This window comes from Phasianus colchicus, chromosome 2, assembly GCF_987193195.1.
Source record: "Phasianus colchicus chromosome 2, bPhaCol1.hap1.1, whole genome shotgun sequence".
Classification (NCBI taxonomy): domain Eukaryota; kingdom Metazoa; phylum Chordata; class Aves; order Galliformes; family Phasianidae; genus Phasianus; species Phasianus colchicus.
Genome location: NC_143437.1, coordinates 98712034 through 98727460, shown reverse-complemented (window position 1 = coordinate 98727460; position 15427 = coordinate 98712034). Strand labels below are relative to the sequence as shown.

Here is a 15427-nt window from a genome sequence, read left to right as displayed (position 1 = left end):
TCTCCCTCTTTTATGTTCTGTGTATCTTGGTATGGTTTTCCTGATTTTCATGCTGCCTGAACAACTAACCTACAATCATAGATCATAACAAGGCATTCTAGTAACAGCACATGTTGTTCTTAATTTGTATCTCAAAGATTCTTCTTCCTTCAACGTTTAGGAATATACATTTCCCTGTATATATTTGCAGACAGGGATCATGTTAAATTGAATTGAGAAGATTAGTACAGCAGAACATTCCTTGTTTCAGTTCAGTACAAGAATTATGATAGAATTCGAAGGTTTTTTTTTTATTTTAACAGGTTTTTGTTCATTTCAGTCCTTTGTGCTAGCATATGAAGTCAGGATACTTACTGTGAAGCGGTAAAGATTCTAAAAGTGTGTAGCAGTCTTATTTGATTCTTTTTTAAGACGCAATCAGTAAGAAGACGTTTGAGGTTTTTTCTTTTTTTAATGCATTGTAAATGGCTTAGGTAGGATATGTTTTTGTACAGATAGCATCCTACAGGCAAAATCACACTCGTATAGCCAGTTTAATTCATCAGAATTTTTTTAAACAATATTGACATGAAAATTCTACATTTTGTCCTACCAGTTATGAGCAAGGAACACTGAGAATTATTCCTTGGAATGAGCAAAAACATCGTGAAGAAGACTGGTGTGAAAAAGCAGACTGCAGGTGAATTTAAATAAATAAAACGAAGACGTTTTGTGATATTAAGATAATGTTTATTTACTAATTCTTAAAATGTGTTAAATACCCAGTGAGACTTGCTTCAAATTTTCACACACAGTTATTTGTGTTTTGAACTTTCTTAATGAGACTGAAAAACAAAACACATTAACTTAGAAGTATTAAGTTCACTGTGATTTTGTGATGAGTATCTTACAGAAAGCTGTAAACCATAACATATTCATTAATGCTGCTATAATTAATGTGACTGCTTTTTTGTGTGAAAAATAGAAAGCAAAACTTGGGCTTATCTGTGTCTTTAGTAGAGAAGATTATTTCTTTTGTGATCCATTTCATGTTTGGAATCTCTTAACAATTACATCATTGAGAAAAATAAATGCTGTGATTGGCATTTGATTCTTATATTATTGGTGCATTTGGCTTTAGAATGACCAGAAATTTTAGGAAAACCTAATTTGGAGGGTAGGTGGGGGGAAAGGCAAGTAAACATATATTTTAACATGTATTTACTTCTTTTTAAGGACAATTGTCGAACCAACTTTACAAGATGAAAGCGAATTTCTGTATGAATCACAGCCTGAATTACTGAAATACAGAACTACTGAGCTTTCAGTAGAGCTTGTAACAGACTGGTATTTGAGCAGAGCACAGGAAATTGAAAAATACGCCATGCAGGTGAGAACAGCAGTGAGGAAATGATGGCTGTGTCAGATGATCACTATTCTTCAGTGGAATTCTGTCTTACTGAGTATTAATGGGATGATTTTCCCAATGTTTTCTGTGAAAGCCAAATAATTAATTCATAAGAATGAACAGGAAGCCAATAGACTGACTTGATTTACCATAACAAACAATAACACTTTTGTAGTCTAAGAAATATGTTTACCATTACATTTTATGTCTGTGATTAAATAAAGGGAGGGAATGTTGTGCACTGTGTATCAGGAAACATATTTTATTATATCACAGGATACTATGCCATATGTAGTATGGATATGTGGCACTGTCACTTGCCAATATGTAGTTCTGTCGTCGTTGCTTCCTGGCAGGTGTTTGTGGGATTATTGGGAAGCTTATTTTTGTTTTGTTTCATTCATATTTTAAAAATGTGTGAAACTCTGTGGTACAGATGAGCAGCGTGAGTAGAGCTCATCACTTGTGCTCAGGTAAGTTATTGCCTCTAAAACCAATAAGTAGCATGAAAAGAAGGTGGAATGGAAGTACCATTTGTAAGTTAGTTCTTTTATTTTTCAAGTTTGTGGTTCTTCGGGTGTCTTTAATCGTAATTCCAGCCTACATTGCCTTCTTAGAAGTCAAAACAGACTCTTTTTCAGTGATTCAATACGCTTTTATGTGAAAAATCTCATATGTGAAATACAACTCAACAGTGAAAATCAGTAATTCAGGGACAACTAGATAAGTTGTATTACATACAGACAGAATCATAGAATGGCTTGGGTTGGAAGGGATCTCAAGGATGACCAAGATCCAACCTCCCCTGCCATAGGCAGGGCTGCAAGCCACTAGACCAAGTATTAGATCAGATTGCCCAGGCCCCCATCCAACTTGGCCTTAAGCACCCCCAAGCACGGGACATTCACAACCTCTCTGGGAAACCTGTTCCAGCACCTCATGAATCTTTCAGTAAAAAAACTTCCCCCTGACATCTAATCAAAGTCCATTTTCCTTTAATTTACAACCATTTGCCTTTGTGCATTCTGCCTGTGTACCTGTGTAAACAGTTGATTTTTCTCATGTTTATAAACTCCCTTTAAATATTGAAAGGCCATGAAGAGGTCTCTCCGTGCCTTCTCCTTTCCAGGGTGAACAAGCCCCATTCCTTTAGCCTGTCTTCATAAGAGATGTGCTTCAGCTCTTGGGTCATGTTCGTGGCCCACCTGTAGACCGTCCCCAAAAAGTCCACATCTCTCCTGTGTTAGAGGCCACAGACTTGAACACAGAACTCCAGCTGGGGCCTTACAAGGACAGAATAGAGGGGGACAGTCACCTCCCTTGCTCTGCTGCCACTTCTTTTCTAATGGAACCCAGGATACCATTGGTCTTCCATGCTGCAAGTGCACACTGCTGGCTCACGTTAAGTTTTTTATCCATTAGAACCCCTATGTCCTCAGTAGGGCTGTTCTCAAGGATATCTTCTCCCAGTTTGTATATATACCTTGGATTACCTCAACCCAAGTGCAAGACCTTATACTTGTCTTTGTTGAACCTCATTAGGTTCACTATAGCCCACTTTTCAGATTTATCAAGGTCCCTCTGGGCAGCATCCTTTCTTTCTGCTGTATCAGTTACTCCTCTGAGCTTGGTGTCGTTGTCAAACTTGCTGAGGGTGCACTTAGTGGCATTATCAATGCCATCGATAAAGATGTTAAAAGAGTATTGGACCCAACATGGACCCTGGGGGCAGCATTCATTACCAGTCTCCACTTGGGCCTAAAGCCATTAACCACAACCCTCTGGTTGTGACATTCCAACCAACTCCTTATCCTCCTAATAGTCCACCTTTCAAATCCATGTCTCTGCAGTTTAGAGATGTATGCGTAACTTAGAGATGTATGTGTAACTTCAGTCATTTAACTGATAAATTTAGTTTCAAGTAATTCTTTATAACCCATGTAGTGAGTTGAGCTACCTTATTGCTGTACAATCTATGGAATAAATAAAAAATTAGTATTTCCCTACGTCATGTGCATCAGTAGGACATGTGGTGCAAAAGGTCTATGACATCATCCACCAAGACTAAGCATTTTATATGGTCTTATAAAGCTGAGAATAGCAATCCATATTGGAATAGGTAGGCAACAAAATATTCTAGGAACTTAGAATTGCCCATTAAACAAAGAGAATGTAAACTAGACTTGAAGTTATTTTTTGGCAAATGGTTGTTGAGCAGGATTTTTAATTCTTTTCTAGGTGGATTGTGCTCTGTCCCTTGTTCGTCTTGGCATGGAAAGGAATATCCCTGGTCTGCAAGTGCTCTGTGACAATCTGATCACTCTTGAGACAGTAGTGTATGAGACTGATGGTGATAGAACCTTAACTTTGAAGGAACTAGTAGAGATGAAAGACATTGAAAAGCTAAGACTGCTGATGAAGAATGTAAGTATTTTGAAGAGATCAATAAGTATGCCTTAATTTGCGGTAGTTAAGGCTACCGTAGATTGCATTGCATAAAGATGAACTAATGTCTGATTTTTTTCTAATGAACCTCCATTTTTAATTCAACCTGACACTAACATTTGGTGTTTTTTTCTTTGTTTTTGCTTTTTAAAAACAAAAATTGAAGATCAGATTCTGAATTCTAAGCACGAAATGGAGTGTCAGTAAATCTAATAAATCCAATCTTGTGAAAGCTATGAATTGCTTTTTTTCATGGCCCATCTTAAAAGATCTTCAGTGCAGCTATTGATTATCATTAACCATTAGCAAAAAAATTTAATATTCACCTCTGCTGCATTTGTTACTTTTTTATCACTGTGTTCGGCCTGTGTATGGTGTTTCAGAACAGGAAAAAATATGTCTTTTATGGAAAGGTTAGAAGATACCTACAGATAAAATCAGGCGTGAAATATTCAAATAGAAGGAAAGAACTTGTATACTTATTCTTGCATACTGAAAGTAATGCTACTCTAAGGATGCAAGCAAGTCTCTCATTCATCCTCAAGTTGTAGGAAGGCAATGAGATCTTGACTTTCATCAAATATAGGGTTTTACTCATGTACAACTTGGTGTCCTCATGTCATCAGTAGCAGACAGATAATTTGTTGTTTCAGTACTGTGGTCTTTGCAGCAGTAGTGAAGGTCAGCCTTCAGCTGTATTTTCTGATAGGTACAGAGATTGTTTCATTGACCAAAATGTTACTCCCTCTGTAACTCACTGTGCTTTCCAGTCCTCTGATGAAAAATATGTGAAGAATGTTTATCAGTGGATGATCCCTTTTCTTCACCGCTGTGAAAATCAGTCTCCTGGTCTGGCAAATTCACTCTTTAAAGAATATTTAGTGACGTTAGCAAAGGAAGACCTGACTCTACCTCTGAAGATTTTCCAGAATTCAAAACCTGCTGTGAGTATACCACCATCCTTATGATTCTGCTGGTTTCTTGGAAAATTCTTGTCCTGGAATTCAAAAATAGAGTTAGAGATTATCTGCTTTAGAAAACAAACCATGTTTTTTCCCTTCCTCTTGGACTCAGCATTTGTAATGTTTTCGAAAACATAAATCTCCCTTTCTCTTATGAATGCAAAGAATGTACTGGATTCTGCTGTAGGAGATGAGTTCAGTGATTGTAAGTGGAAGGTGTGTTCTATGTGATCAGTTCATGCTTCTTGTACAGTTATAGCATGTGCAATTGTTTTATGTTTTTGCATGCTATTGTGTGTTGTAAATGTATGGACAGAAATCAATTAATGAAGAAAAATTACAGCTTTTTTATATATATTGATATTGTTGTATGTGTTAAACAGACCTGACAAATGTTTGCAGCAGTTCCCTTCTTCTGATCTGAACCCTTTTCACTTCTGAAATTCAGGCAGAGTATAATGAAATACCAATATTTCTTCAAGTGTTGGCAGTGTAGGAAAGTAGCTGAGTTGTTTCAGATTTTGTAACTTCAGCAATCTTCAGTGTGTTGTTACTAAGGGACTTACTAATTACAATCAGGAGGCAATTATTTACTTGGAGTAAATATGTTTTAAATTCAAAAGAAACTAAACTGTTTAATTAGCTAAAGGAAGCATACAGTGGAACACTTTCTTCTTCCATTAGTGTCAGCAAAAAATTATTCCTGAACAAGACCAGCTTATGATTACAGCACTGGAATGCATTTATAGCTGTGAACGAGATGACCAGCTTGCTCTCTGTTATGATATTTTGGAATGCCTTCCACAAAGAGGTTATGGGTAAGCTTTATCAGCTAATTATTTGTAACTATTTTAGGTGTTAAGTATTGTACTGAAGTAATATTTTTTTAAATATAGTTACTACATCATTAAACAGTATGTAATTTTACTGAAATATTCTGTTCCTGTCTGCATTTTATTGGCTTTCACATTGAGAGTGCACACATGTACGACCTCTGCCAAATAATGTGACAGTAGATGATTTAAAGCAGCTCAGACCAATACTTCTTCTGTACTAGTTTTTTAGGCTTTTATATATTGGTGAATTGAGACCAAACAGGAGTGTTGTTGTATTAGTCTTGCTCACCTAATTACAGTTAGTGGTGTCTTGCACATAAGAGTATATTGCTGCTAACTAGCATGTGAGAGAGGTCTTAGTATGGAAGACCTGTACAGAGGGTAGGTATTGTAAAGGAAATGAAAGATGCAAATAAGAGATATAAGTTATTCTCCCAGTATTTTCAAGATGTAGGAAGGAGAGATCCTGTAAATAGTCTAAGGATAACCTACGTTTTTTTATGGACTGAGGGGGCTATATCAGTTTTGGTTATCTTTCCAGCAAGAAGCAAACTGTTAATTTTTTTAAAGCTATTTGTTTGATTCTAATCAAGGAATGCTTCAAACTTAACCATGCTGTAGAATCATAGTCATTAAGGTTGGAATAGACCTCTAACATGTATAATAATTTCATATCTTTGCAGGCCTGAAACAGATAAAACTAGCAGTCTTCATGATGCAGTAGATGAACTGGAGCGAATTCTGAGGTATTTGATTTTCCCAGAATAATGTATTCTTACATAAATCCTGGCAATAGCCAGGAACTTTGTTATGACAAAAAAGCAGCAAGAGTATCTTGTTTTCAGGGATATCATAATGATTATTTGTAAGATTTTATATCATATATATTTATATTATATATAAAAAATATATATATTTTAGTTACCTAAATATTATAAAACTTCACAAATGTTTTGCTTGGAATATTTTTCAGATATTTTGGAAATTTTTCTGTGGTGGTGGGAAGGTTATTTCTAAAATACCTGGTGATTTTTTTTTTTAAATCTTGACACTACAATATTTTGGTTAAAAAACTAGAAGCTGTGAAGATATTTTGTCATCTTATATTGTTGGTATTCTATATTAACGGAACAGGTTTTTTTTGAGTAGCCAATTAACCAATTGTGATTAATCCATACTGATACAGACTTTGCAGAGAAGGTTTAGATTTGCAGTATGTTATTTGATAAAGCTTTAAGACTGCTGCAGCAGCTGTGCAGAATTGAAGTGTTTACCATTTATTTGCAGTGTATCAGAGCTGCTGGAGAAACATGGGCTTCAGAAACCTGTTTCATTTGTGAAAGACACAAAGGACAATGCTGAGGAGGCACGGAAGCTGATGATCAGACTGACAAGGCACACAGGTCGCAAGTTAGTATTCAAAAAGGAATTGGAAATAAAGGGGAAAATGACAGTAAGGGAACAGAACAGTACTTAACCTTATAGAGTGTACCTCACGTTTTTATTATGATAGAGAACTGGTGTTTAGACTGAACGTGAAGTGGATAAAACACATTTGTTAAGCTGGTTGTTAATGTGATTAGTGTTTTGGCTGCATTCTGTGCATATGAAAAACTCGTTCTCACTTCAAACTTGCTTCAGTGCATTTGTGTACATCTAGCCTAAAAAACATACTGGCTACAAAATGACAAACTCTGAAGTTTAAATGTTGTAAATGAAGTTCTTTAAAACCTGTTTAATTTTATGGAAAGTGTAGAATTTGTGGAACAACCACCTTTTGGTTTTCATAGAAGCTGTTGTAGCAAGGTAATACATTGCTTCTGTGCATTGTTTCTATCTTTTTTTTTCAGTATAATTTTTCCATTTTTTTTCTGTTTAAGTACTAGTTTTAGCTGGTCTTTTAAGTGTAGATCAATTACTACATAGCAGTTTGCATGAGCAGATAAAAAGGTTGAGTCTTGGTTAAAACAGCCATGGCTACTATTTTTTTTTTTTTGGTAACAAGTACATCAGTTTATGATGATAGGGTAGTATGCAACTGGGGTATGCTAGAAGCATGAAAAATGATAGATTTTCTACATTCTTGTAGAGACATTTTGTTTTGCAAAAGTGAAAGATACCACTTGAGGAAATAACTGCTAGCTGAAACAGTTTGTGTATCTTGAAACAGTGACTTTTTCAATCTTAAGGCAATATCTAAAAACCTTCATAATGATTTCATTGTTATGAATTTTGATAGTACACAGGAAATTTTGTAGGTATTATAGTTTAACACAGAGCCATGGATCCAGAAGGTGAAGAAACTGAATACCATTCAAATTTCAGGGATAAAATAAGCTTCCCGCTATATTCTCCTTGCACACAGTCATAGAATTATAGAATGGTTTGGGTTGGAAGGGACCAACTGATTAGTTGTTTGCCATTGCCTGCAGTAAACAGCTTTTCAGCGATCATCGTTTGTGGTTAGAAAGTTGTTTTTATCCTATTGTTGGATCAGCAGGAAGATAGCAGTTCCAGCTTTTTGATGTTCTACTGGAAGCTATCAGAACCAACTTGGGGATCTTGATGAGAATTTCTTAAAATCTTTACCTTATCCCACAGAAAACAAATGGAAAAACAGTTTGGGTACTGTGTTGTTGTCAAACAATTTTAACCTACAGACACTATTTAAATTAAAAGGTAATTAATATTAAAAATGTTAAGTCTTCAATGAGTCATTTTTGATTAAAAAAATCCATTAAAGACTGAAATAGCTTTTAAGAAAGAATATTTTAGCTGATAAAATTATCTACTACTTTTCTTTAAATTTATTGAGGAACAGAATATTTAATTTAAAAAATGTTTGCAGGCAACCATCTGTCAATGAGATGCAGTGGAAAGAATTGCTCCAGGATATGTTAGACATGCAGCAGAAAGTATATACATGCTTACAATCAGATGCTTGCTATGAGGTGAGTTTTATTTCCCAAGTAATCTACTAACTCTAATTTTTTATAGCTGCTTACAAATGTAAATACATTTCAAGTGTAATTACTTGGTTGTCTATGGACAGTTTTATGGCATTTTCATTGGCCACAAACTTGCCGTGTTAATTCATTTTATCAAAAGCCTCTCTGATAAATATCCTGTGTGTCTTTTACTGGAATTGAACTTATTTTCTAAGATGTGTCGACTGTTTGGGGCTTTTAACGTCCTAATATCGAAGTGCGTTTTCAACTTCTTACATCCCATTAACTCCTCAGAACGTAGATGTAAATTTCTCATCTCCTATTTTCTGAATTCATGCTGTAAATCTTTATGCTGGAAGCAGAAATAACTAGATACTGGTTACTAGTTACTTTTAGTTTTACTTAATAAACACAAATATTTGGGGAGGTTCTTGCGAAGATGCTTTCATTCAAAGGAATTGTTACGTAAAATGCAGATTGGCTTATTGAAACTGTTGTTTCTTAGCATTAAATTATCATTCTTTCTTTTAGATTTTCACAGAAAGTCTTTTGTGCTCAAGCAGTATAGACAACATCCACTTAGCTGGACAAATGATGCATTGCAGTATTTGGTCAGTGGATCAACCAGTTTCATCTAAAGGGAAGCCACAATACAGAGTCAGCTACAAAAGAAGTATAGAACTAGTTCTGGCTGCTAGCAGAGAATACTTCAATTCATCAACCAGTCTGACTGATACCTGTATGGATTTGGCCAGGTATATTTACAGCTGTTATGTATGTAAAGATACTATGATAAGATGATAAATGATAATTTGATATGATAAAGGTGTAAGATTTATTTTACCCATGTCGCTTTGCACATGTACATCAAGGCAGGCCCATGGTTGCTGGAATGATCTATTATGAATTTCATGTTGAAGAAGAAGAAATATGCAAATCTTTTTACAAGGATAATAAACTTTGTGTCATTTTGACTCTTTTCTGTGTTACAACACTGAACTTCAGGTGCGGCCACCAGTTAGTACCACAGTGGACAATAACATTTCATGGATTCTTCAATTTAAAAAAAAAATATTTATTTATTTATATGTATTTATTTTATTTATTTATTTCATGTTTATTCCTGATTCTGAGACTTCATTTGAGGCAATATATCGTTCTTTGTTAAGAAATAATCCAAATAGTTCTTCAGAAAGGAATTCATACACAGTGTTCCATAGAGACTGCAGTGCATGGAAGTTTGTATGTAGAGGTTGAAGTGTTGATATACATTATTGTGCAAGTTTAGGTATGGAAGTATTTTCTGTTACAGTATAGTTGCAAATAGGTAATAATACTTGAATATTTTACCTATGTAAAAAGTTGATGCTTTGGCTTATTCTAAATATTTTAAATACAGGCATGTCTTAATATTGACATATTTTCCCTTTTACTCTTAGAATTTAATCTTTGATCTTTTTTTGTCATGTGTTCAACCAAATGAATTTTGCTTTTTCCCGAGGGTACTTACCTAAGAACACCAAAAACATAACCAAATGAAACTACTTACATTCATTTAGAAAAGAAGACCTGTCTTTTAAATACTGCTTTCACTTAGAAGTGTACATTTAGCTATTAATTACAAGAAAGACTGAACTGTTTTTCTTCCTCTCAAGATACGAATTCATCTTGACCTTCAGTAGTATTGTGTGTGTGGTAGCACTCTTTTAGGAAATCTGCATCAAACTAGCTTTTAATTGAGTAAAGTAATAGTCAAATGTTTTATGATTACTACTTCAAATTGGGAAATTTTACTCAGTGAAACTTTGCAACTTTAGAAATTTATACGTTGACAACTCATGTATTTTCCCTTAAGATTTAAAGGAATATTTCATGGTTTATCTTCAGTAGAGGTGTTATCTTCTATACAACTTAACTCAAAAATGATGTAAGAGGTGAGACTTTTTTCCTAATGACTTACATCATGTTCCTCTCCCATCTCAAATGAGTACACAGGAAAATGCAGGTGCATGTTTATATAATTAAAGGTTTTATTGCCTTAGGTCGAATTGGGAAGGCATTCACTTTTACAGTATCTCTTACATAATGTTAGTTGTATTTATATCTTTCTACTGAAAACATTCTTTCTTAAATAAGTATTCCTAATGATAAGTATGAACATAGTTTGCCAGTGAAAATTTTATTTAAAAGCTGATTATGTCCATATAATATTCATAAATATATGCATATTCTATTTAGAGTTTTAAATTAGTATAGTGTTTATTATTGTATAATTTATCTTCAGAGCGATGTTTTACAGGTATTTTTGTCACCCTTGTTTTCATTTTCTGAACGTAGCTGAGGAAACAGAATTTGTGACAAAGGACTTCACATTTTGTTTTCAATCAACATTTTGCTTTTGTCTTGTTGTGCTTCAGTTTTGCCATATACAAATTTCCTAAGTAATTACATATTTAAAAATTATATATTTTGAACAGAATGTTGCTGTTTTTTTCTTTTTTTTTTACTTCTGAAGAGAGCTAGCATTTTAAACCATTAATTTAATTCACTTTGATTTATCCAACAGTTTTCACAAAAGTTTGCTTCCTCCTTATTTAGATGCTGCCTGCAGCTTATTGTTGACTGTCCAAGTGCTATTCAGGAGGAGCTAGATCTCATTCGTGCTCTTGGCTACCTTGAAGAATTTGGTGTGAAAATATTACCATTACAAGGTACTACATATTTTTATTCTTCATACAATTTTTTGAATCACATGCATAAATGGATGACAAATTATTTACTGTTTTGTGTTTCACGAGTAAAGTACAGAGTACCTCCCTGTCTCCGAAGATAGTTTTTTCAGTACTTTTTAATAACTATGTTATTAATTATAGAGCTTAGGAAGCTCTTGGTGGCTTCACAGCAGCTGACTTCCTGCTTGCAAAATAGTCCACGCATACTGTTGCTGAGTTACAAAATATAGGAGAGAACCATTTGATCTGTAGGCAGTTTTCTTGTCTCAATTGAGTTGTTTCATTTTTAAGTGTATAATACAGAATGACAACAGAAGTGAATTTTCATGAGCTGTTGCTTTTGAAGACGTTTAAAAGTTAAAACTCTTTTTTAACTCTTATTTCAGTATGGAAATCTGTTGGACAGAAATTTGAAAGAAAGGATGATTACAGACAATGAGTTGAAAGGGAAGATGGAATATAGTGCCGTATATTTTGTTATTTATTTTACCAAACTAGTATCATTCATTGCTTTTTTAACAAGCAAGCCACTTTTCTAACTGAAAAAAATACGAGAAGTTTTACCCCTACAGGCAAGTTGAATTCAAGCTGGGCTTTTGCCTTTCGAATTTTCTCCTTGTTAATGATATTAAATTATACAATTAATGTAATTTTCAAATTTATTTTAATATCTTTCTTGAGACAGTACCAATTGTAAACTTCTTGAGATATGTTGAATGCAAGCTGTTGGTGTGTTGACTATTCCTCAGCTTCCTCAGAAAATTTTTCCATACATTAAATCAGCTTGAAGACTTTGCCCATGTCTGTTCTTTCGGTGTACAATGTATCCTGTCCACTCTGAAATAAAAAAGGAAGTGAAATCCTAATTATTTGAGACATTTTGAAAGAAAGCTCATGTTTATTGCAGCAGACCTTTTGAGAAAGTTGCAAAAATGATATATGACATATATATATGTATATATTTAATGATTGCTCAGGTAAGTTTAAAAACATAGTCTGAAAGGTGGAAGCAAAAAAAAAAATTTCATTTAAATCTCCATCTTTTTTGCATCCCAAGCTGAGAAGCTAGTGATTGTGGCTGGATATGTTTTAGTGTTTAAAAACTTCATACCTTTACTTGCACACATTTCCTCAACTGTCTTTGGGTTGTTTTTCAGATGATGTTGTTATACTGTCTATATTGCTTAACAAAAATGTTCATTTACAATGGTCTCTAACACCCAAACACCCATTCTTCTTCCAACAGTCCGTTTGTGTTCAGATCGGCTCGGTCTCATCAAGGACTGTCTTTCTCAGTTACCAACAAACTATAAGCAGTCTGCTAAGCTCCTGGGACTTGCAAATTTGCTGAGAGTTGCAGGTGAGTTGTTATAAGACATTGAACTGCAATAAAGCATAGATTTGTGTTATACTTGAGGACATCTGAGCTGATTGTTGGATTGCATGTTCAAGGATATCACTAAAATGCCATCTGGAAAAGCATTCAGTGGGTCAGAAAGAAATAATTTACTTAAATGAAATATTTTACCTGCAAGCTGATCTTCAGCTTTTCTGACCTTCCACTAATACCTTAAATAAGAACAGCCTTGTCTAATCTTGATTTTGAGTAAAAGCTTATTTCAGACTGGAGGAGTTGTGGATGAGAATATACACTTTTTTTTAATTGTCATTTGGTAGTACTAAATTTCCAGCAAATCTTACTCTGTATGTTAAACAGGGTAGTTCAATTTAATAATAGTCATTTTTAAGTTGGAGGAAAAGCAATGGAGCACCCCTGGATGGGGCCCTGGGCAGCCTGGTTTAGTATTAAATGTGGAGGTTGGTGGCCCTGCATATGGCAGGGGGGTTGGAGATTAATGATCCTTGATGTCTTTTCCAACCCTGGCCATTCTGTGATTCTGTTGAAAAAAGTCATCCGTGATGTCTGTCTAACAACTGAAATTTATACTTCTATTGTGCTGTATGTATTTTGTTTATGCAGTAAAACTAATAGTTTAGCTTAATATATGTTTGAAGAGGTGAACATTTTCAAAGATTAAATGCTTAGTATACTAGCTGTCTGTGTATTTATTTTTCAACTGACTTGTTACTTTGTCAGAGAAGTGAATTCTTAGTTTGTTTTTGGAATTGCTTAATGAACTAAACTCAGGTCCTCCATACTGCTTGCAGGTTATTCAAAGCATTAGCAGCTATTTTGAGAAACAGAGAAGAAAGTGATAAATTCTCCTAAATTTATCAGTCAAGGATGTCTTTTTAAAGACACTTTTTTCTTTTTGTTGGCTTTTTCTTGTATCACTATTTTGCCACTTTTTTTCTTGTATGTTCATGTTTTACTGAAAGAATTAGTGGGGTTTTTTTGGTTTGTTTGTTTGTTTTAAGTAAGTAGGAAAAAATGGCTGTTTTTGAAAGGGGAAAAAAAGAAGAAGGAAAGATCCTTGAAGTGTTGTGTCTTGTATGTACTGTATATTTAGCTTACTCAATGTTTCTGGTAGATCTTTTGATTTTTTGAAAAACACTTGGTACAGCTGTAAATTATGTACTGCTGAAGTTGCACCATGTTGCCAGATGCAGTATGGTGTATAAAATGAGTGTGTTCTGGCATTGCCACTGGTGCATGCTTACTAGCTCTTTTCGATCTCCACCTGTTAAATCATTTAGGATTTCTTTATTTATTTTGGAAAATTTCCCAGCAACAATTATTGCTTAAAATTATATGCAGGGAGGGAGATATTTAAGGGATTGAGTGTGGTTTTGAATGGAGATACAGAAGATGCTGGCCTCCTGAGTTGACTGGATCATAGGAAAAGAAATCAATGGAAAAGATATGTCAGAGAGTAGATGTCAGGAAGAAATTCTTTACTGTGAGGGTGATGAGACACTGGAACAGGTTGCTCAGAGAGGCTGCGAATGCCCCCTCCCTGGAAGCATTGAAGGCCAGGCTGGATGGGGATATGAGCAGCCTGATCTGGAGGGGTGGGTTAGAACTAGGTGGAAGTCCCTTCCAACCCAAACTGTTCTATGATTCTATAATATTTGGTATATTACACTAGCCTCTAAGATACTGTGAGTTAAATTTCTACTCAAAACTCAGTATTCAGCTCAATATTTTAATTCCAGTTCAAAAAGAGTGCATCTGCTATACAGGCAAGGGTAAAGTGCATGTAGTTTTCATCCTGTAGGAGGTTCTAGTTGCTGTCCTGAAAAAAGTTCAGGAGGGTATGTACTGAGTATAGTTTATTTTAGAGAGCAAATCTGAAAGAAAGTAATAGCTTTGATAAGTACAAAAATAAATTCCAAAATGCCGCTTAGGTAATGATATATCAGCTAGTTTCCTAATTGCTTTAAGGTATTTGATTAATGACAGTAAACTCTACTTAAGCCTCACATTACTACCTCCTCTAAATTAGACACACAAGTGTTATCTGAATTTTACAGATGGGCAAAGTGAGGGAGGGCGAATGTGCTCAGCACGACTGCCAGCAAACCTGCACACGGGTAGGGAACTGGAGGTGTTCTAGGTCTCATAATCCATTCTTAATCCATAATTAGAAAAAAAACAGAAAACCGTGTGTCAGAAATCAAGAGACTTAGTAAACGTTGCTACTTATTCTGACAATTTCTGATTTAAATTGTCTATAAATATTTTCTATTAGTCTTGCTCTTTCCTCAAAGTTTTATAATGATAATTTGATTTATATCTGTGTACTAATTCTAGTAATTTTTAGCTTTGTTTATATCCCTGAGTCAACTAAAATCGTATTTTTGAAATTTGTCTTCTCAGCACGGACTTTTTTTGCTTGATTTATGTAGAAACAACCATGCAGGTGGTTTGTGCCCTCACAAATGATTGTTTGACATTTAAGTTTTCATAACATGGTTTAACTCAAGATAGTGTTCTCTTCTTTATTATGGTCACAAATGCAGCAGACATTTCACCCAGAAAATCTGTCAGGTGTTTTTTTTATTATTTTATTTTCCTTTTTCAATGATCTAGATCAGATTCAAGCTTTTTGAACGTCTTTAATTTCCAACTGGAAAAAAAAAAATAAAAATCTGTAATGCCATCTCTGCTTTTATCAACATCTATCTGAAGGCGAAATGCTGTAACAAAAGAATA

The 15427-nt window shown here is 34.5% G+C and overlaps 1 protein-coding gene across 2 annotated transcripts in view; it reads left to right on the top strand.

Moving 5' to 3' along the window:
* The window catches only part of NBAS (NBAS subunit of NRZ tethering complex), a 158736-nt gene that overhangs the window by 41854 nt on the left and 101455 nt on the right, over nucleotides 1-15427 (top strand). For both annotated transcript variants that reach the window (XM_031610992.2, XM_090136391.1), the window contains exons 22-32: nucleotides 596-679; nucleotides 1216-1369; nucleotides 3626-3811; nucleotides 4603-4776; nucleotides 5479-5612; nucleotides 6314-6376; nucleotides 6918-7040; nucleotides 8479-8581; nucleotides 9110-9333; nucleotides 11177-11289; nucleotides 12557-12670. In XM_031610992.2, the coding sequence (XP_031466852.2) occupies nucleotides 596-679; nucleotides 1216-1369; nucleotides 3626-3811; nucleotides 4603-4776; nucleotides 5479-5612; nucleotides 6314-6376; nucleotides 6918-7040; nucleotides 8479-8581; nucleotides 9110-9333; nucleotides 11177-11289; nucleotides 12557-12670 (1472 nt within the window). The remainder of the gene's footprint in view (nucleotides 1-595; nucleotides 680-1215; nucleotides 1370-3625; nucleotides 3812-4602; nucleotides 4777-5478; nucleotides 5613-6313; nucleotides 6377-6917; nucleotides 7041-8478; nucleotides 8582-9109; nucleotides 9334-11176; nucleotides 11290-12556; nucleotides 12671-15427) is intronic.